General features: G+C 44.2%; 1 protein-coding gene across 1 annotated transcript in view; it reads right to left on the bottom strand.

Annotated features, from left to right (window-relative positions):
- The window catches only part of FREM2 (FRAS1 related extracellular matrix 2), a 137,604-nt gene that overhangs the window by 25,642 nt on the left and 90,749 nt on the right, over positions 1-21,213 (bottom strand). Inside the window, exons 7-14 of the mRNA XM_084769743.1 lie at positions 16,226-16,375; positions 13,924-14,133; positions 11,848-12,045; positions 10,507-10,671; positions 9,192-9,374; positions 5,954-6,084; positions 2,687-2,845; positions 772-1,075 (exon numbers count right to left, since the gene is read on the bottom strand). Of these exons, the coding sequence (XP_084625869.1) occupies positions 772-1,075; positions 2,687-2,845; positions 5,954-6,084; positions 9,192-9,374; positions 10,507-10,671; positions 11,848-12,045; positions 13,924-14,133; positions 16,226-16,375 (1,500 nt within the window). The remainder of the gene's footprint in view (positions 1-771; positions 1,076-2,686; positions 2,846-5,953; positions 6,085-9,191; positions 9,375-10,506; positions 10,672-11,847; positions 12,046-13,923; positions 14,134-16,225; positions 16,376-21,213) is intronic.

Below are 21,213 nucleotides of genomic sequence, written 5' to 3'. Positions count from 1 at the left end.
TGCATTAGAAGTTCAAGTCCTAAATACACTTTATTCTCAGAAAAAGGATTTTAAACGAGCGTGTGTGTCTGTGTGTGTGTGTGTGTGTGTGTGTGTGTGTGTGTGTTGTGGAGGCCAGACTCATCAGATCCCCTGTAGTGGGAGCTACTGGCAGTTGTAAGCCACCTGAAATGGGTGCTTGGGACAGCATGTGGGTCCTCTGCAAGACTGACACATGTTCCTTGGCTCCAGGTTCAAACACGGCCTCCATTTTGATATGAGTCGAGACTGTGTGCACACGGCTCCCCACCTTCACTGTCACCCCCCTTTGTGTCCCTAGCAGATTCCCGGCAGGCAACAGCTAGCTGGGCTCTTTACCTGGTAAGCACCCCTCTTTGTCTAGACCTAACCCTTTTTTCTCTTGCAAGCTCCCCCACGTGTTGGCTTGCCATGCTTCGTAGAGTTACATCTCATGCTTTCCACATTCATCTCCATGGCTCCTCTATTGAGGACCAGACTCAGATCCCTGTGCCTCCAATTCTCCTATGGGCTCCTGGAGAATGGCAGCCCTCCTTCATCATCAGTGTGAGCGCAAGGCTCTGGACTTGGCACTCCATGGGTGCTCATGAAATGTGCAGATAACTGTTTTCTAAGGATTACTGTTGTGAAAATGGATGTTCATCTTTAAGTACTGCTATGGCACACATGGGCCTTGGGAGGAATTTACACGCTGAAACAAGGCATTCGCAATGCTGCAATGTTCTGTGACCCCGTGGGAAAACAGCCTCTCACCTTCCTCTCTGCGGATGGTGACGATGGGGCTCGTGAGTTCCAGGCCTTCCTTCCCGTTGGTGTTCACTGCACGAGCAGCACACTGGACCCGGGAGCCAGGCTGAAAGTATATGGAGTCTAACGTGATCATTTTGGATGATGTGAAAAAGGTGTCAAAGTCTACCTCTCTCATGGGGCTGGTTACACCATCAGGGCCAGCGGGAGCGCTAATCAGCCATCTGTATCTGGTCAAAGTGTCGTTGATGTTCTCACTGGCACAAATAGAGCCTGTTCTGTCATAATCTGGATATTTGGGGTTGCAGGCCTATGGGGGGAAATCAAACAAAACAGATCTGCGTTAGGACCACAGTAGAGAGTAATGCGGACTTGATTCTTCCTGAGCTCCTTCAGTTCCAACACTTCCCCTGTTCCCTGTGCCCCACAATGCCACGTGTTGTTCATGCAACTCCTGAATTCTTATTCCCAGCTGTGATAGCTTTCCTGTCCTTTAAACTTCAAATAGCTCATTGGACATCACTACATACTGAACCCCTAGAGTAGTTGTTGTTGTTGTTGTTGTTGTTGTTGTTCTTCTTCTTCTTCTCCTCCTCCTCCTCCTCCTCCTCCTTCTCCTTCTCCTTCTTCTTCTTCAAGATTTATTTATTTATTTATTTATTTATTTATTTATTTATTTATTATGTATACAGTATTCTGCCTACATGTATACCTACAGGCCAGAAGAGGGCATCAGATCACATTATAGATGGTTGTGAGCCACCATGTGGTTGCTTATTCTTAGTCCTTATTGCTTATTCTTATTCATGCTTCTGTCCCTCTCCCTCTGTGCCACAGAAGGTATTGAAATCTACCTGGTCACACCATCAGGGTCAGCAGGAGTGCCACTCAGACACCCACTGACATCCGAATGCTTCTCTTTCCTCCTTCACACCCAGTGTGGTAGGTGACCTTGACTGCTCTGCTTTGTAACACTAGCACTCCAACATGGCCCTCTACTCATGCAGCTCCTCCGCAGATGAGCACGCCCTGCTAGCCAACAGATGAATTCCACCTTGTGTAAAGTGACATGCAGAACCCTTTATAACTGAACGCCAAATTACTCATGACTCATTAATCCAATGAGCGCTAATTGTGTGCCTGCTATATGTGGGATGTTTCCTTAGGGCCACTGTGACATAAAAATATAGCTCATAGTTTCTATCCATGAGACTTAAAATTCAGCTATGAGAAGGCAAGCAAAACCTGTAATGATTTCCTTCCATTCTATTTCCATAGCCACACCCTTCCAGAATGATCTTCCCTTATTGGAATCTTAAACTGTCAAAATTCTACCCGATTCTTTGCACAGGAGCTTTAGCTTTAGCTATTGCACTCTGTCTCATATCAGAGCTATGGATCCCCTTTTTTTCACCTGTCTTATTCTTTAATTTCTCTGTGCAGAGTTCATGCTTTATTGATTTGCCTGATGGGGACAGATTCTTAAACCACACACTTTGTACTCAGTTAATAGGGTTTTTGTTTGTTTTTCCAGAAGAAAAGGGGAACTTCATTTAATCATTGTTATTGTCTGTTTTTCACAGCTCAGAGCTTAAACCTTAGATTTCCCAAGACAATATTATAAACTCTATGATTATTTTAAATAGTTATGGGGCAAAAGGGATGGCTCAGAGTTAAGAGTACTTGTTGCTCCTGCAGAGGACCTGGGTTTGGTTTCCAGCACCCACATGGGAGCTCACAACCATGTGTAACTCTGGCTCTAGGGACTCTGTTACCTTCTTGTAGTCTTCTGTACCAGGAGCACATATAATGCACATACAAACCTGCAGGCAAACACTCATACATATGAAATAAAAATAAATGACTCTTTAAAAAATTGTCTTCTGATTTCCCCCAATTTGATCTATTTCCTCCTCCTCACCGTAATGCAGACCACAGGATAGCCAGACACAGGTCCAGTGTCCTCCCTGGCTTTGGAAGTGTCGTCATATATCAGCAAGGACACAATGTGAGGGACAGAAGGAAAAGTGACATCTGCCATGCTGTTGACTTCTTCTATATATACAATGGCCTTGGTTGCCTAGAAAAAAAGGAACAAATAATTGATTTGTCAAATGTAAGGTTCTCGGAGTTTCTCTCATTCAGAAAAATGACTGGAAAATCCTTGGAATCACCATGATGGAACTGTCAAGACCCTATGCAGAGCGACAGGCCACACACGGCTTATTTCATGTGACCCTGGCACCTTGGTCATCTCTGGTGGTTACAGGGCGGGGACATGAGCCTTGGGGAGCTCATGCAAAGGCTTGCCACTAGCCCATGAAATACTTGGGTTCTACAGTTTTTCTTCAGTTGTGATGACAGTGGATTTGTGGAGTTGAAGCTACTGGAAAATAAAATCCATTCGTTGACAGTGGGAGGAAAAAGCTGACAGACACCTTGTGAGCAATAAGGCTTTCAATGTCATGGAATAGTGTGGGCTGTGGTGATACAGAGAGGCCTGAGAGAAGCCAAGCTTCAGGTGACAAAGGCCAGGAGGACCTGCCTGAGGCACAGAAGAGAGAGACAATGAGAACTAGTCAGAAGCAGCTCTGGACATTGTCTAGTCAGGGAGGAAATCTCTGCTGTCCATGTGCCTGGCTCTTGAACAGCTTTCCTATCTCTGATAACTGATAGGACTGTTCCCATGCATTGTCCGCGCATTTTCAATAGTGCTATATGCAATGGCACATCCCCGTTGAACATATTATAAATCCAATAGGATGTCCTCCCCTCTGCCCCACTTTCCTGGTAAGTGAAGACTTTCATGGGACACGCCCCTTGGGCTAGTGTCCAGATATAAGTGAGTATATACCATTTGACTCTTTCTGCTTCTGGGTTAACTCACTCATTATGATCATTTCTAGTTCAATCCAGTTGTCCAGAACTTTTGGGAATTCCTTGTTTTTAATAGCTGAGTAGTATTCCATAGTGTATATGTACCACAGTTTCTTTATCCATTCTTCTACTGAGGGACACTTAGATCTAGCCGATGGACAGGACATTCTCCACAGTTGAGTGGAGAGTGGGATCTGACTTTCACATGAACTCTAGTGCCCCATATTTGACCACGTTTCCTGGATGGGGAGACCTGGTGGCACTCCGAGGAAGGACAGCAGGCTACCAAGAAGAGACTTGATATCCTATGAGCATATACAGGGGGAGGAAGTCCCCCTCGGTCACAGTCATAGGGGAGGGGAGTAATGGGAAAATGGGAGGGAGGGATAAATGGGAGGATACAAGGGATGGGACAACAATTGAGATGTAATATAAATAAATTACTAAAATATAAAAAAAGAAAAGAAAATATTATAAATCAAAAGCGTGGTTAATCTTCCTAACATAGTGAACATCATGGGTCAGAAACACTGTACTGTAGTGTTGTGGCTTGTGACTGTGGAATAAAAATAAGAGTAAGTTCAAATCATGTTTTGTAAGGTCCAAGAAATGTAAGTTAGATCACCATCAGCCAAAGCTTATTTCTATATATTTTTTAAAGCTTCTCTAACATGGAAAGTGATTTTAGTGACTCTGCTTTTTACCCAAAAGAATGTGGCATGCTAGCCCATTACAAAACAGTGAAAGATTCACAAAAACATATTTGATCAAGTCTTTCTACATAGAGAGCTATGCCTCTGAAAATATAACAATGGGGTTGGAGAGGTGGCCAAGAGGGTACAGGCACTTGTTGTTATCCCGGCATCATTAGTTTGAGCTCCAGAACTTATACCGTGGGAGGAAAAAACTGACTCCTGCTAGCTGTCCTCTGACTGTCACGGTATGCATCATGACACACACTGCTCTGCATGAATACAAAATAAAAATAACTAAGGAGACCGAACCACCAAGCAAAGAGCATGCAAACATGCATAGGCTTGACCTAGACCCCTTAGACGTATGTAGCAGATGTGCAGCTTGGTCATCATGTGGGTCTCTAACAACTGGAGTCTGTCTCTGTCTCTTTGGATCCCTTTCCTCTAGCTGGGCTGCCTTGTCTGGCCTTAGTGGGAGAGGATGCGCTTAGTCCTGCTGTGACTTGATGTGCCAGGGCTGGTTGGTATCCATGAGGGGCATTCCCTTCTCTGAGGAGAAGGAGAAGGGGGAACGGGAGAAGGGTTGTGAGGGTGACTGGGAGGAGAGGAGGCAAGGGGGCTGTGATCAAGATGTAAAGTGAATAAATATATTAGTGAAAAAATTCTTAAAGGACAACAATGTCAGAGAATTACCATTTTTTTACTAAGTAATAAAAAGGCTTAAGAAAAACACACTCCTCCATTTTGATCTCATATTGATAGTGGACCAAGCAAGGAAAGCAATACGGTACACATACAGAGTATTGTTAAAATTGACTTTTTCCTATGAGTGACATGTAATTTAAAAAATTATCTCCACTGTGAAAAACTAATACTATGGAGATTACATCTATCTTGAAAAAAAAACCTGGTGGGTGATATAATGTAGAAAACACATTTTTGTGACTATAAAATTTTGTACATGAAGCTCTCAGCATCAGAGTCCAAGCAAATTTCGAGGAACACAGGAGCATCTTGAGCCCAGGGAAGAGTCTGGTGAGCACAGATGCCCCTTCAGTAAGTGCTGAATAAATGTCTCATGGTTGTGGCCATCAGTTCCAAGTTCAGTCACAATGACTGGCATAGGAAGGCTAAGGGGGCTGATGTGGGGCCTGGGGACTATAGCTTTGGGTTTCTACCAACACAATTTTACAAAGACAAAGATAAAATTTCAGGTTCTGCTCTAAGCAGAAAAAAATTAATTTGGATGGTTGAAAGGGACCATGCATATCCCCGTTCATATACAGGATTATTACCTTGAAAAAAGATTTATGTATTTTCATACTATGTGGATGAGTGTTTGCCTGAATGTTTGCACACGTGTACTGTGTGTATGCAATGCCTACAGAGGCCAGAAAAGGGCATAGGATCCCTGGTCCTGGAGTTACAGATGGCTGTGTGCCACCATGTTGGTGCCGGGAACTGTGCCCAGACCCTGTACAAGAGCAGCTGGTGCCCTTTCCTTCTGAGCCATCTCTCCAGCCCCGAGTCTCCTCCTTATTGTGACTTTTTTTATTTTTATTTTTTGCTCTGAGAAAAGGTTAGCTGTGGATTTACAACCACATCGTCTCACTTACCTGTGTCTCTGCTACCATATTTTCATCCGGTTTTAGGTGAACAGTGAAGGCCTCCCTCATCTCTCTTACCCCATCGAAGATGACTTCAATTTCAACGATGTGCTGGGCTTCCCCTTCCTTAAACTCGATTTCTACAAATACAAAGTCACTAGTTTAACCTTTTGCATATGAACCTGAGATCATCTTGGATTGTGGTTTATAACAAGGATATTTTACACTGTGGTCCAGTACATCTGTGTGTGCATTTGTGCCTCCTTAAAAGGGAGGAGTCAAAGCTAACAGATAACTTATTGCTACTATCTGTCCTATACTGTATGTGTGTGTGTGTGTGTGTGTGTGTGTGTGTGTGTGTGTGTGCGTGCCTGTGCATATGTGGTGGCCAGAGAAGGACACAAAGTGCCCTGCTCTGTCACTCTTCACCTTATTCCCTTAAGGCAGAGTCTCTCACTGGACCCAGAGTTAGGCTGGTGTCCAACAAGCCCTGTTGATCCTCCCATCTCTGCCCACTGCAGTGCTAGGGTTCCAGGCGTGTGAGGCCTGGACAAGTGCAGGGATTTGAACTGAGGTCTTGTGATTGGATAGCAAGCACTCTTACCTGCGGAGATGCCTCCCCAGTGCCCACTCTAATAGTTTCCACTATTCGATTCCTCTCTATCCTATGCAAAGGAACATTCTAGTCATGACTGATTGATTTGCCAGCTCCAGTTTGCAAAAGTGCCAAGTGGCGGGATAGTAAACAGTTTCAAGTCAGGCTATAAACGGACAAACTTCCCCTTCAGCCCACAGATTGCCAAGCTAATAAAGCCCAGCGGCTGTAAGCAGGACCTTGGATAGGACTGCCCGAGTGCTAGAGGGTGTTTAGGAAGACACACAGTGGGGCTAGATTGGAATCGTTTTAAGTGCATTACAAAACTATATTTCAAAAGCACTCATTTTATTGTTCTTAGAGACTGAAATGTTGTAAGTAAATGGCAGTGTTTTCTCCTTTACCTGTCTTCGCTCAGCAAGGACTGCTACACTGTCATGAAAGTGCAATGCAGCCACCAGGGCACTTTGCTGCTCACTTTTTTTTAACTAAGATTGCTGGGTTTTGCTGAAGTCTGAGTGGCAGACCTTACTCCTGAAGCTGGAGAAGCCAATTTGTAGGTGCTATTCTACCGCTGGAGGAACTGCTTCCAAAGGGAAAATATGAAGCCAGAGAAAACAGCATCATTCCTACTCGCAGAGACAGTGCTATTTCCCAATGTGCCTGCAGCCATGCTTATCTATTCCTTATGGCCGGACTCTGAAACTCTGAGGTATTTCCCACCTAATTTTATACTTCAAAAGTTTCTAGCTTTAATCCCAGCACTTGGGAGGCAGAGGCAGGCAGATCTCTGTGAGTTTGAGGCCAGCCTGTTCTACAAAGTGAATCCAGGACAGCCAAGGCTATACAGAGAAACCCTGCATCAAAGAACCAACAACAAAAATGAAAGCTTCTATTATCAATTATAAAGAAAAAATATTTTAAAATTCAAATTAAAATGTCCCTTCCAATTCTGGATACAACTTACCCCACCACCACTTATTAGCCTTATTATACTCTTTGACTTCAACAGTCTTGGATTTTTTTTTTCAGCCTCCAACAGAAACATAGGAAAATGAAAATAGCTAATTATTTCTTGCCTACTGGTTGGCTTTTAATTTTTAAAAGCAAATTTTGTTGTGTATATTTAGTATATGCAATACAAGGCTATAAAATAATTTGGCATGGTCTGTGTGGCGTGACTTTTAAAAGTTACTTTCTTATGCTAGAAATATTGTGAAATGTCACAGGAAAACACAGATACTTGAGTTGTGTTGTGCCTTCTTGCTCAGTAGCTGTCAGCAAAAGGCTCCTGGGGGCTTTTCTCCACAGTGGACTTTCTGGTTGGCCAGCATTCCTGCCTCCTCATTTTCCCCAGGTTCACCTACTCCATCACTAGACGTCACATTGAAAGTATTCAAGTTTTTACAAAGCCCCAAGTTATACAAACCGAGTGTCTGAGAGGCTTAAAGAAAATTCACTGTAAACTCTATTGTTTCCTGATGTGCATTTTCCAGATGAGATTGACATTTCTGTCACATTTGCCTTACTCTGTCATTTCACTCCATAGAACAAGAGTTCAACTTTTATGGTACAGTTTTTCCTATTTGGTTAGGTATGACCCCAAAGTGAAAAATTAAAACATATTATATTAAAAAATCTCTCAAATTTTATTATAAACAGTAAACTGATGCATAGGGGCTACTTGACACTTATGCTGATTTTGCATTGTTTAACTTTATTTGACTCCATTTGTTAGTTTACTACATATTTAAAATTTTGCTCTGCTCCCTAAAAGAATAATTTTATTTCTAAGATAAACAATTCTGTTAAAAGGTTATACAGCAGATACTTAGAAAGTTTTCCTTTCATATAAAATCTGTTCATCACAGAAAAGACTGACTTCAGACTTTGTACTTTGGTAGCAAATTGGTTTTATTTTCACTGCTTTTGAATTACATATGATGTACTTCAAAGTCTGGGAATAGCACTGACTGTTTATTCAAAGGAAATTAAGTTCCTTTGTAGAGGCCGGTAGGTTTCTGTTACTTATTGATTTTTTTACTGATTCGATAACTGCCATCAGGCACTTTTAACACCTTGTAAGTGATTGACAAGAGCTAATGGCCGCTGAGGATAAGCAGTAGAAAAGCAGTGACAGTTAGTTCCCAATGAGGAGACTTGGCGTTTATCCTTATGCTGTCAGCAAATAATGCAGAGAAAGACAGGAGCGCCTGTTTGCTTTACTAGTTCATAAAAGTTAATGGCAGAATGGTCCCCAAACTTGCACATGGAAGAAAAGGCAGGTGCTGCTGTGGCTGGCATCTTATTACCTTTTCACTGCTCCCTGCTAGCATGACGTCTTTTAGCCTCAGCGCTTGGCTGACGCTGTTCAGTGTGGCTATGCTGTGTGTGTGTGTGTGTGTGTGTGTGTGTGTGTGTGTGTGTGTGTGTGTATGTATGCCTGACCACTGGATGGAAGTAAAACTCACGGCCGGCCGGCCAATAAGCTCAAAACACACACAGGGACTCTCAAGCTTTCCCCAAGAGACAATTCTAAAGAGTCTGCTCGTTATGCAGCAGAGGTAATTTAAAAGAGCACGTTCCGTTCAGCTCTAACAGTGCTCCCACTGTGACCCAGCTGGTGGCAGGCCCTGGGAGACAGACCCATACCTTCTGACACAGGGTGATAATCCTCTCCCGAGGTAGCCGAGCCATCCTTGGTGTGAACTCGCACGATGGAAATCTTTGAAGTGTCTCCTTGGCGGATCACCGGAATTTTGACAACCACGGACTCTCCTGGTTCGCTGGGTTCAGTGACACTAAATTTGGTTTCTCCAAATTTGATAACAGCTTCTAAGAGTGGGGAGAAACATAGAGAAATTAAAGTTGCTGGTAAAGGGTGATAAGGGTGGACATTTTTCTCTATTTCCGTTTCCTTCTCCATTGGGGACTTTTATTATTGTTACACTCTTGCTATTTTTTTTTCCTTTTTCTGAGACAGGATCTCTCTGTTAGCCTTGGCTGTGCCAGGCTTGCTTTGTAGACCAGGCTGGCCTCGAACTCACAGTGCTGCCTCTGCCTCCCGAGTGCTGGGATTAAAGGCGTGCGCCACCACACCCAGCTACCCTCTTGGCTTTTGTCTGTTGCTTCAATATTAGTGTGAGTGCAGAAGGAGACCCTTTCTGGGAAAGAGTGAGCCCACAGAAGGCATGTCCAGTGAGTTATCTCTTTGTCCCATAGATCTTACAAGAACCGGCCACTGAGGAGGGGCGTGGAGGGGGAGGCGCTGGCTCAGGACGGCGTAGACATAAAGGCATATGTATGCACAGGTATGAAAGCGTGTGCTTTGCTGTGCATAGCCTCCCCAGGCAGCTTCATCAGTGCCGGGACTGGACCCAGGGTCTTGCACATGCTAGGCAAGTACTTGACCATATGACTCATATCCAAGGTTCTCCACTGTATCAATTTTTCTTATGCGTGCAGTATGTGTATTCTGGGGCCTGGAGTTGATGCTGGGTGTCTTCTTCCATCACTTTCCCCACCTGCCCAGCTTTTTTTTTTTTTTTAAGATTTAATATTTATACAGTATTCTGCCCATACGTGTGCCTGCTCACCACAAGAAGGCACCAGATCTCATTACAGGTGGTTGTGAGCCACCATGTGCATGCTGGGAATTGAACTCAGGACCTTCGGAAGAGCAGCCGGTGCTCTTAACCTCTGAGCCATCTCTCCAGCCCCCTGCCCAGCTTTTACGTGGCTGCTGAGGACCTGAAGTCTTAGCCTTATGCTTGTTAGCAAAGTGCTCATCCAACCGAGCATCTCATAAGCCCCTGAATTTGGGGATCTAAGTTTTAGGAACCTGTCCTGTTTCCCGCTTATGTCTCTATTGTTTGCGGGTCCTACAGAGAAAGACAGCGAGCTCTCCTGAGCCACCTGGGGCCTTGGGGGTCCTGGAGTGACTGGTGGGAAATCAGTGGCTTCTTACTGTCAGCACCGTCCTGGATCTTTATCAGAGTCTCATTGTGTTCGCCGACGGCAGCCCCAAAGGGCGAGCTGCTCTGAGGTGTGCCGAGCACCAGGCGCAGCTCCTCCACGTCCTCAAACAGGTCATCGTCCATCAGCTCAAGGGCGCAGGGCTTCTCTGTCTCACCTGGAGCAAAGGACAGTGACACAGTCCAGGAGGTTACGCCAACATGTGGAGCAAAGCAGAAGACGGAGGGTATTGCTTTCCCCCCCGCTCTGCCACTGCAAAGGATGCTGCCCACGATAAGCCTTGAGTAAATATTTGCTGACTATGTGACTGTTTGAACACAGACCGATATTTTCAAAAGGGTCTCTGTAGTTCCTGTCTTTACAGCTGAGCATTCGTCTTAGAAGCAAAGGACAAAGGAAATGCCAGTTTTGTACACAAGTTCCCAGAAATATGGAAGGAGAGGAAGCGAGGCCACTGCCGGTTGGCCCTTGTTAATCTGACTTCACTAGTTTTCCATGTTACTAACTTTTGGCTTATTGACCAGATCATTGAACCAAAACAATTAGATTCTTGCCTCTAATAACTGGGACCAATATTATTGCGCCAACTTTCTCCAATCTCATTAAAAATTCTTTAAAACATATTAGTGGCTATTTGATATGCTAGCAGATGGACGCTGACGTGTTAAGACACAGTCCTGAGTGTTGACCACTCACGTTGCTCTCAACAGTCCACCAATATGAGCAAAACTTTCCACATAACTATGCATCTTTTCATTAGAACACATTCCACAAAATTAAACCACTAGGACAAAGTAGTGAAAGATCCAAAGGCGCTGATACACACTGAAAGTGTGAGGTACATTTTGCCTAATAACATTTCAACATTCACTTTAATTTCTAGCCTTGTGGAATTTTCACATTTGATAAGTTCTTGTCCTCTGAGTTCTGAATTAACAATAAAATACATCATTAGAAATCAAAAGGTTAATGCAGGGGCGCCAAGGCTGTCTACCTAATCCATTTCAATGCATATGCCTTGTCATATAGTGTACGCAAACTCATGTCGTAAGCTCGTTGGGAAACTGGGAAACTTGATTTTACTGTATTTTCCCAGTTACATATTTCTCAGTCGACATCTGGTGCCCTTAAATTACATCCAGAAACTTCAAGGGCCTTATGGCACTGTCTCCATAAGCTTGACCTACATTCAATCCTCCAGATCCCCGTGGCGGGAGGGAGAAAAGCCCCAACTCCTAAAGCTTGCCTTCTGACTTCATGTGTCAGCTATGGCATGCACACAAAAGAAACAGATATAAGAAAATATTTAAACCATTTTCAAGCCCCCACATACCGGGGAGGAATGTAACAAGGGAGGCATCGGTATTTGGGCGTTCTTCAAAGTCCATCATCACCTGCGCAGACCCCTGCCTTGTGTAGCATCTCACAGAAGACCTGTGCTGGATGTCACCGCTCCTGTAGATCATTGCGACTACACGTCCATCATTTTCACTGCAAGTGTACACTCTTTCTTTGAACTGCATTTTAGGCACTGTGAAAAAAAAATAAACCCAATGGGTCAAATGAACAGAAATATCCTTTACTAAAAATGACATTTCAGAAGATACAGTTTAATGTAGAGAATACGACAATAAGTGAAGAGCACTACCTCAGTCTCAGTTACTTGCCAACATTCTGACCTTGAGAAATCACTGTAAATATTTTTTTTTTAATTTTCTTGCCACTGTAATTTTCATCAGCATCTTCTGTGGAATAAGCATGTGCAGGGAAGCCTAAGATATAGATAAAACCAGCTGGGCCTGGTGGCGCACGCTTGTAATCCCAGCACTTTGGAGGCAGAGGCAGGTGGATTTCTGTGAGTTTGAGGCCGGCCTGGTCTACAAAGCAAGTCCAAGTCCAGGACATCCAAGGCTACACAGAGAAACCCTGTCTCAAAAAAAAAAAATGTACACGTAATTATAAGTACATTTTATGCAGGAATGGTAGCTAAAGCTGGTGACTGTGCGCATGTGTTAGTTTTAGGTGACACCTCTGCTAGGTCAGTCAGGCACAGGTTTCCTTGATAACAGGTTCTTTTCTTCCAAGCACCATTGGAACCATCAAGGTAGCAAAGTGCCCAGGTCTCTGTGAGTGACGGTATCTAGAGAGGCCTGCCACAAATAAATGCTGTGTGGCAATTTTCTCCAAGCCAAACCTCCACCCTCCAGGGGAAGCTCATTTAAGATAATGGGTGTTAAAAAGGAGATGAAACAACAGGATGCTCTGAGTGGAGGTGGAACACTGCATCCTACAGGGAAGTTTCTTGTGTAAACAACTCAAAGGCTCCAGGAATTCCCTAAAACTGACCAGACTCACTAACAGCCACCCTCCCCCCCCACACTTTCCAAGCATATAGAGTGAGTGGAAAGACACTCTTAGACAGGCTGAGCTGCCTGGAAAAAGCAGAGACTAGCCTCACAACCTAGAAGAGACACTCTCCAAGCTGTTGACCTGCCTAAAGGTTGTGCAACGTGGTCTAGGTTTCCATTGTTTGTGAGTGTCACCCACGCTAGGGTGGGGTTTGGTGACGCAGCTCTCTTTGAGTCATTTCCGCTCCTGTAAGGAAGTCTAATAGAACTTATAGGTTCAACCAGTTGGACTCTGGTGGTATCCTTACTTTGGTCTCCTTAGGAGTAGTGCCGTACAACAACAGTGTATCTGACATATGATTTGAGAAAATATGAGGCATGAGTGGGTGACAGAAAGAGCTTCGTGTTAAGAGCTGGAAAAGTCCACGGATACTCAAAGGTTCATGAAGTACCACAGAGCTCCATGCATGTGATGAAGAAGTTTTTGAACCGTTCAAGTCACCGATGATAATACCACACTGTTCTTGAAGATATGAGAAGACTGGTGATTTTCTTTAAAGAGTGTCTGGTTCTATCAAAATGATAAGAAGTAGAAAAAAAACAAGTGGGACATTTGTATAGGTTGAATGGTGTCTCCCACGCCAGCACCTTATGAGTTGGAAGCATAGCCTGGGTACCTTGATAGAAGGCAGGTAATCAAGTTAAAAGGCTTTTAGGATGGACTCCAGCCCAGTATGTCAAGGGGAGAACTGGTCATGCAGAGTCTGAAGAGGGAGACGAGTGAAGAGGCTCAGGGACAAGATGGCCACTTAGAAGTCATGAGAAAGGCCTGTGTCATCTTTCCCTTGTGACATCAGAAGGAGCGAACCACGCTGACTCTCACTTAGGCTTCTCACTAACAGTGCGGAGGCTACTGGTGGGCTGCTGTTGTCCAAGCCATCTGGTCTGCAGCCCTTTCCAATGTCAGCCCTCGCAAGTGCACACAGGTCTATACAGCTTACCCTCCTCCCTGCCACTTATAAACTTTCATTCTTATCACTGTGAAACTCAAAGTCACTCACAGTCTGAGGCAGAGTCATTTATGGACACTGTGGCCTTGCTGGGCTCGCCGAGGGCAGCATTCATAGGCATGCGAAGTACCAATTCAAACTTCTCAACTCCTTCCAGCACTGGGCTGCCCAGGTCATCCAGAATGACAACACGAACAGTCTGCATGTTGACGCCGGGTGCAAAATCCAAATTGCGACTGATTCCCACATAATCTGTTCCAGCTGAAACCGTAATGAATGTTATTATTTACATAGGGACTAATTTTTTTTTAAAGACACAAATTACATAAATGAATGTATAGTTAATGTTTTGGAAGCAGAGAACACAAACTCCTACAAAGAAATACATCTAATGATCAAGATGGGAGAGATTGCTGTCTACATGGTGACTGACGGGGTGGATCTAAGATGGAGCTCTAAACCTTATTATACCCAGTGGCTGGATTTTAAGCACATAATCTAGCATTCTGTGCTATCTCTCTCCCATCTTTAATAAAGTCCATTAATAATCAGTTCTAAAGTAATCAGCATATTAATCAAATACATGGTAAAAAAATTACATATAAAATAGGTACATTTTGTTCACATCAATTAAATATCTTCTGTTTCTGGAGGGACTATTTTACTGAGGCATACGGTGGCCTGTTGGTTCGAACTCATTTCAGTGCTAGGTTCCTCTGGCCCCACACTCACTCCAGACAGTGAAAGCAAATCTCTATTCCCAAGTCACATTTGATATTTGATTTAGTAATTTTCAGACCATGTAGTACACATGTAGTGTTGACCCTTCTGTATATATGTAAAATAGTTAAAAATACAATTGTCTTTGAATCTTTAGGGGCCCCCGGCCCCGTATCCAAGAAGACGAGAGTGGGGGATGGTTATTCTAGATGGTTTGGGTTTTTTTGTTCTTGCTGTTGTTCTTAATACTCTTGCCATTTTAGTCCTCATTTGTACGTATTTTATCTTCTAATATGCAGCTGTGAGAATATCTATCTTTGATTCCTTCTTACAGTTGGAGGTCTGGCTCTGCGAAAGAGTGTGTTCTGGGCATGTGCAAAGCCCTGAACTTAGTCTTCAGCATTCAAAACCCCAATCAAGAATCAAATGCACAAAAAAGGTCTCCTTGTTTTCTTTGTTCTTATTTTTTCTTTGTGCCCACCTTCAACTCTGATTTGAATTTCAGAATGAATAATTTGCCTGATGGAGCAGCACACACCTTTAATTCCAGCACTTGGGAGACAGAGGCAGGCGGATCTCCATGAGTTTGAAACCAGCCTTGTCTATATAGCAAGTTTCAGGACAGCCAGAGCTACATAGAAGGGGCTTGCCTAGAAAGAAAAAAAACTCCCACAAATATTGGGGGCTGGGCTTGGTGGCAAATACCTGTAATCCCAGCACCCAAGAGGCAAAGACAAGCAGATCTTTGTGAGTTCAAGGCCAGCCTGGTCCATGTAACAAGTTCAAGATTAACCTAGTCTATATAGTAAGCTTTAAGCCAGCCAGGGCTACAGGGTAAGAGTCTGTATAAATGTTAAAAGATAAAAATGAAATAAATAAAGAGGGAAAAGAAATAATTTGGCTAAACAAATATTAATAGACACCTGTAAGGCATGGTGGTGATTCATTGTATTAAAAAAGTTAGGAACCTATAGATGACTTTTAAAATGGATCAACTCCTGCCTGCTCTGTGTGATGACAAGTAGCATGTATGATATATGTATGTGCTTGCTTGTATCACACAATTGTCACACAGGATGAATGGGTGTATATGAGAAAAACTGTATTTCATTTCAGCCCCATGTTTGCCCTTAAGTTTCTCAACAGTGTTTTAGAGGCCAGAATAAGAAAGGAACAGTCTTCCAGTTAAGACAGTTTATAAAGCAATGTGTAAAGGGAAGCCTGCTGAACCGGAAATATTTATAGGGACACCTGGTTAAAATGAGGACGTAGCCAAGTGGAGATGTGCACCCACGAAAGACTTAAATGCCATCAGATTCTGTGAGGGTGGTAGGCATGACCACTCGCCTGCACATGTCAGAACAGTTGACTATGTTAGATTTGCTGAGTAGAGGACCAAGCCATGCAAATGGGGGCATCACAATTTAGCCTTCGAATCTCGTGTCACAACCTAGACTCTGGTGTGTATGGTCCTGAAATCTCTTCCTTTACAATGGCAAAGTCTAAATTTACATACTCTATAGTAATACTTCCAGGAAAAAAAAAATCCATCAAGAATGTTGCATTCAGGTGAAGCGCTCAGTAGCTGGAAGCTGTACAACACCACAAAAGGTTGACGTGGGAGACTACTCACCATCGGCAGAGGGGGGTTCGGTTTTCCGGGACCTCACAGTGACACTAGAAGGCCTTGAGAGGTCGGTACCCGTCCTCCACACCTGCACCTCCACGTAGCCAGCACTCTCATCCACGGAGTACTGGATGTCCCCAAAGTAGAAGGCAGGTTCTGTTAACAAGGGCACAGAAACCATTGTTGTTATTTCTGTCTCTCACATCCCTTAACTCTGAGATGATGTCCAAGAGTCAGCATCCATGTATTGGCACCGCCATGCTTCCTTGGAGTGGGCTAACATCCCATCTTAGGGCACATGACTTGGTTTGCTTCTCATGTATGTAAATGCCTTTGTTGTTATGTTTTAGGGTGCTCAGGGCCTCCTGTGGGCCCCAAACCATGCTGCACCACTGAGTTCCCTCCATAAACCCATATGTAGGTTATATAAATGGCTTCTAGGTGCCCTTCGAAGATTAGCCAGAAAAATATGACCAAATGAAACACACATATAACACTGTCATTGTTTTTTAAAGTCTTGCCTGAGTGCTCATTTTTATCACTGCTCATCAAGCCCCTAGGGTGGGACAGAGGACTGGCATCTGTCTTGTGGCATCTTCTGGTCCATTGGACTTAGATTTTACTCACGATATTTGAGTCTGTTTTTAAGTAGCAGGACTAGAATCTAAAAACTAGACTAATATAAAACATCGTCCCTAAGGCTTTAATTAGGGAGACCAGGGCTGGGTACTGGTTATTTGTAGAGCTTTGGGTACTCTCTGTAAAAATGGAGGTTTCACTAAATAAATAATACTAAGGTTAGCACTTGTCCTCATGAGTGTGAGTGACACTCTTTGGGTTCCATGGTTCCCCTCTGTGGGTGATGGATTTGAATGGGGCAATCATCTGCCATCTGATTCTCTCTATGACCAACGCCTGACTCTTCAGTAGCTGCAGAGGGGTAAAGGACAGTAGATGACTAGGGTAAAGTGAGACAAATTATGGGACTACCGTTAAAAGTACCAAATAATACACTACAATACATAGACCTAAAGAAACTAAATATCAAGGAGGACCCTAGGGAGAACGCTCAGTTCTCATTCCAAAGGACAAATAGAATAGGCACCGAAGCAGTTGAAGGAACGGAACAGGATGGGAGCCTACCATAGAGGTCCTCTGCGAGACTCCACCCGACAGGGGATCCAAGCAGATGCTGAGACTCACAGCCAAACGTCGGGGTGGAACATGGGGAGTCTTGGGGAATGGTTGGGGAATAGAAGGACCTCAAGGGGTCAGGAGCTCCACAAGGAGACCAATGGAGGCAACAAATCCGAGCGGAGGAAGGGGGTGCTGCAGAGACTGATATACCAACCAAGGACCATGCATGGTGAGGACCTAGACCCTCTGCTCAGATGTAGTAGAGTCTCCTTGTGGGTCCCATAATATGTGGAGTAGGGACTGCTTCTGACATGGACTCTGGCCCCCACACGTTGATCACTTCCTTCTGGCAGGGCTGCCTTGCCAGGCCACAGAGGAAGAGGATACAGGCAGTCCAGATGAGACGTGATAGGCTAAGGTCAGATGTTAGGGAAGGAGGGCTCCTCTTTCTGAGGACTAGGGGAGGGAGGGAGAGGGTATGAGGGAGGGAGTGTGGGATTGGGAGGTGACAAGGGAGGGGGCTACAATTGGAATGTAAAGTGAACGAATTTAAAAATTTTAAAAAAATTTTTAAAGGGGGCTGGAAAGATGGCTCAGAGGTTAAGAGCACTGTTTGTTCTTCCAAAGGTCCTGAGTTCAATTTCCAGCAACCACATGGTGCCTCACAACCCTCTGTAATGAGATCTAGTGTCCTCTTCCAGCATGTGGGCAGAATATTGTATAAATAATAAATAATAAATCTTTAAAAAATTTAAATGCCATATTAAAAAAACTAATTTTGAAATATGGATAGCCTCGAGGGAAACTGCAAAAAGTTGCTCCATTGAGAGCTTATAAGTGGCCACTAACCAAGGTAACATAATCAAGTGAGCACATGGCAAATAGTCTACTTACCTGTCATTTGTTCTACAAGATTCAAGAGGAGTTGGTCTACAAACACATAGCTCACACCACGGCTTCTTACCATCACTAAGGGTGCTGTTAAATATCATAGAATTAGATTGAGCTCCTCAAACACAGGAAGTGACTCTTCTATCAGTGGCTCTGAAAGCCACAGGGTGTGGCTGGTGGGGTGTGGGGGCAGGGGTGGGGTGGGAGGGGGCTCAGTAAGAGCACTTGCCTAACACGTACAAACCCTGCATTCCAGCCCCAGCACAGGTAATAAAACAAAGCCGCAGGAAAAGCCAAAGGCACTCTTCCTCCACTGCTGTACTTGCAAAGTAATTACACTTATTAAAAAGTATAATCCAAACACTTGTTTCTTTTCTTCCTTCAGCCGATAGGCATATTTAAAAGCATCTAGCACCCCTGGCCTCTTCAGTAATATGAAACCAATCTTGGAAACAGTTGCCTATTTTTGTCCAGAGGTGATAAATCTGCCTACAGCATGGCTCTCCTCCCGGTACCCTTTCAGCGTGCATGTGCAGTGTGTACAGACGAAGGTGTTATCTTATAACCCAGGCAAGCAGAGCTGGAGGCCGAACTAACACATTCCTTACATTTCTCACGTCTGAGGAGGGGGCGAAGGTGAACAAGAGAGAGAAGCCAGATGACTGTTCTGAGGGCTGTGAACCAGGAGCTGCAGCTTCTCTTCAGAGGGCTCTCTTAAGGAGGATTGGTCACGTGCCTCCAGCAAGCGCTCTTCCTGAGTTTCTCTACATTTCTGGTATCACACAAATTAGGTTTGTTTCTGTCTGTCTGTCTGTCTTTCTTTCTTTCTTTCTTTCTTTTTTTTCTTTTTACACTTTTTTTAGATAGGGTTTCTCTGTGTAGCCCTGGGTGTCCTGGACTTGCTTTGTAGACCAGGCTGTCCTCAAACTCAGAGATCCATCTGCCTCTGCCTCCCGAGTGCTGGGATTAAAGGTGTGCGCCACCACAGCCAGCTCAAATTAGGTTTCTAAGCAAAAGCTGTATAATGCAGTGATGCTACCTCCTGTCTTTCTAGTCCTCGCAGATAGATGCATATTAGAAATAGAGCTGAAAAAAAAAATCATGGGAATACAGTGATAAAACACCAAGGGAGCTGCATGCTGGAGGGTGGAGGTGGGGTGCGGGAGTTGGGGTGAGGGCATAGGAGTGGGTAGGGGGGGTAGAACTGTTGTTTGCATGTGCACTCACATGCATCCTGTTATTCACAGAGCAAGCCTTTCACCTTATAGTTTAACATGCAGCTCACAGATGAACACAGAAGGAGAGGAGGGGTGGGAGGGAGGGAGAGGGGAGCCTAATGACTAAGCTGCAAATAACGAGGCAGAAAGAACCAGCACACCTCCGGTCACAGGGAACACTGTGGCCTTCAGTCAGAAGTAGGAGGAGGAACAGAGCTAGGACTCTAACCGTAGATTCTTCCATCTTAACACAGTGGCTAACAGGAATTAGGAGAGGCAGCAAACCGATTCTCTGAATGCTGCTTCCCGGTGGTCAGCTAAGTTAGGTGTCTGATTTCCACCCACTGAGGGCGACAGGAAGATTGGTCCAGTAATCAGTTGTAATGATTAAAGTTAAAATTTAAGATGGTTTCAAAACAATAGTCTCTACAACATAAGTGCAAACAACAGAAAAAAAAAAAAACCCACACTGCACCTAACAAGCTGCTTATTTAACAAATCAAAAGAAATAGAGTCGGTGCTGGCATCTTTGTGTCCTTTTCACCATAGATAAACGAAAACTAAAGTGCTGGTGGTTATATTTAAATTTCTCATTTTTTATAATTTCTAAAATTTGAATGTCACTACTTACAGATGCCTCTGGAAGCTACAGACATCACTCAGAACATGCTAAGATGAAATTTTATGTGTATGAGTGTTTCACTTGCATATGTGTCTGTTTATGTACTGCCTGCATGCCTGGCGCATGGAGAGAACAGAGGAGAGCATTGGGTTGTCTAGAACTGCAGTTACAGATGGCTGTGAGCAGCCATGTGGGTACTGGGAATTGACCCCAGGTCTTCTGGAAAAGCAACCAGTGTTCTTAACCAATGAGCCATCTCTCCAGCCTTGTGCTTGGGACATTTTAATGGATACAGAATCAAAAGGAGGGAATGAATCAATGGTGAAGCCATGGAGAAGGCAGAGACACCTATGCAAGATCCAAGACAACCGCTTTGTCGGTGCTAACAAATAGTGGTTATAAGGAAACCTTTTTGTAAGTGTGGTGGATTGAATAGGAATGACCCCCATAGGCTTATATGTTTGAATACTTGGTCATCAGGACGTGGCACTATTTGAGAAGGGGTAGGAAGTATGTCCTCACTAGAGTCACAGTGGGTACACTTTGAGATTTTGTAAGCTTAAGCCAGGCCCAGTGGCTCCCTCTCTCTTCTTGCTGCTTGCAGATCTGGATGTAAAACTCTCGGCTACTTCTCACGGTCTGGCAGCATGCTGTCATACGCCCTTGTCATGGTACCAATGGACTAGACCCCTGAAACTGTAAGCAAGCCCCAGTTAAATGCTTTCATTTATAAGAGTTTTTTTGTGGCCGTGGTGTCTCTTTTCTTTAGCGTTGTATTGCTGTGAAGAGACACCATGACCACAGCAACTCTTACAAAGGAGAACAGTTAACTGGGGCTGGTGTATAGGTTCGGAGGTTTAGTCCATTATCATCATGGTGGGAAGCATGGCAGCGTGCAGGCAGACATGGCGCTGGAGAAGGAGCTGCGGGTTATATGTCTTGATCCACAGGCAGCAGGAAGAGAACTGGTGAGATTTCAAAGCCCACCCCAACAGTGGGTGACATACTCCCTGTAGCAAGGCCACATCGACCCCGAGAAGGCCACACCTCCTAACAGTGCCACTCCCTGTGGGCCAAGCATTCAAACATGAGTCTAGGGGGAGTGGGGGCAGGATTTCTATGTAAAC

Source organism: Acomys minous, assembly GCF_964271855.1.
Source record: "Acomys minous genome assembly, chromosome: 19".
NCBI classification, from domain to species: Eukaryota; Metazoa; Chordata; class Mammalia; order Rodentia; family Muridae; genus Acomys; species Acomys minous.
Note: the sequence above shows the minus strand (reverse complement) of the source record. Positions and strands in the feature narration are given on the sequence as shown.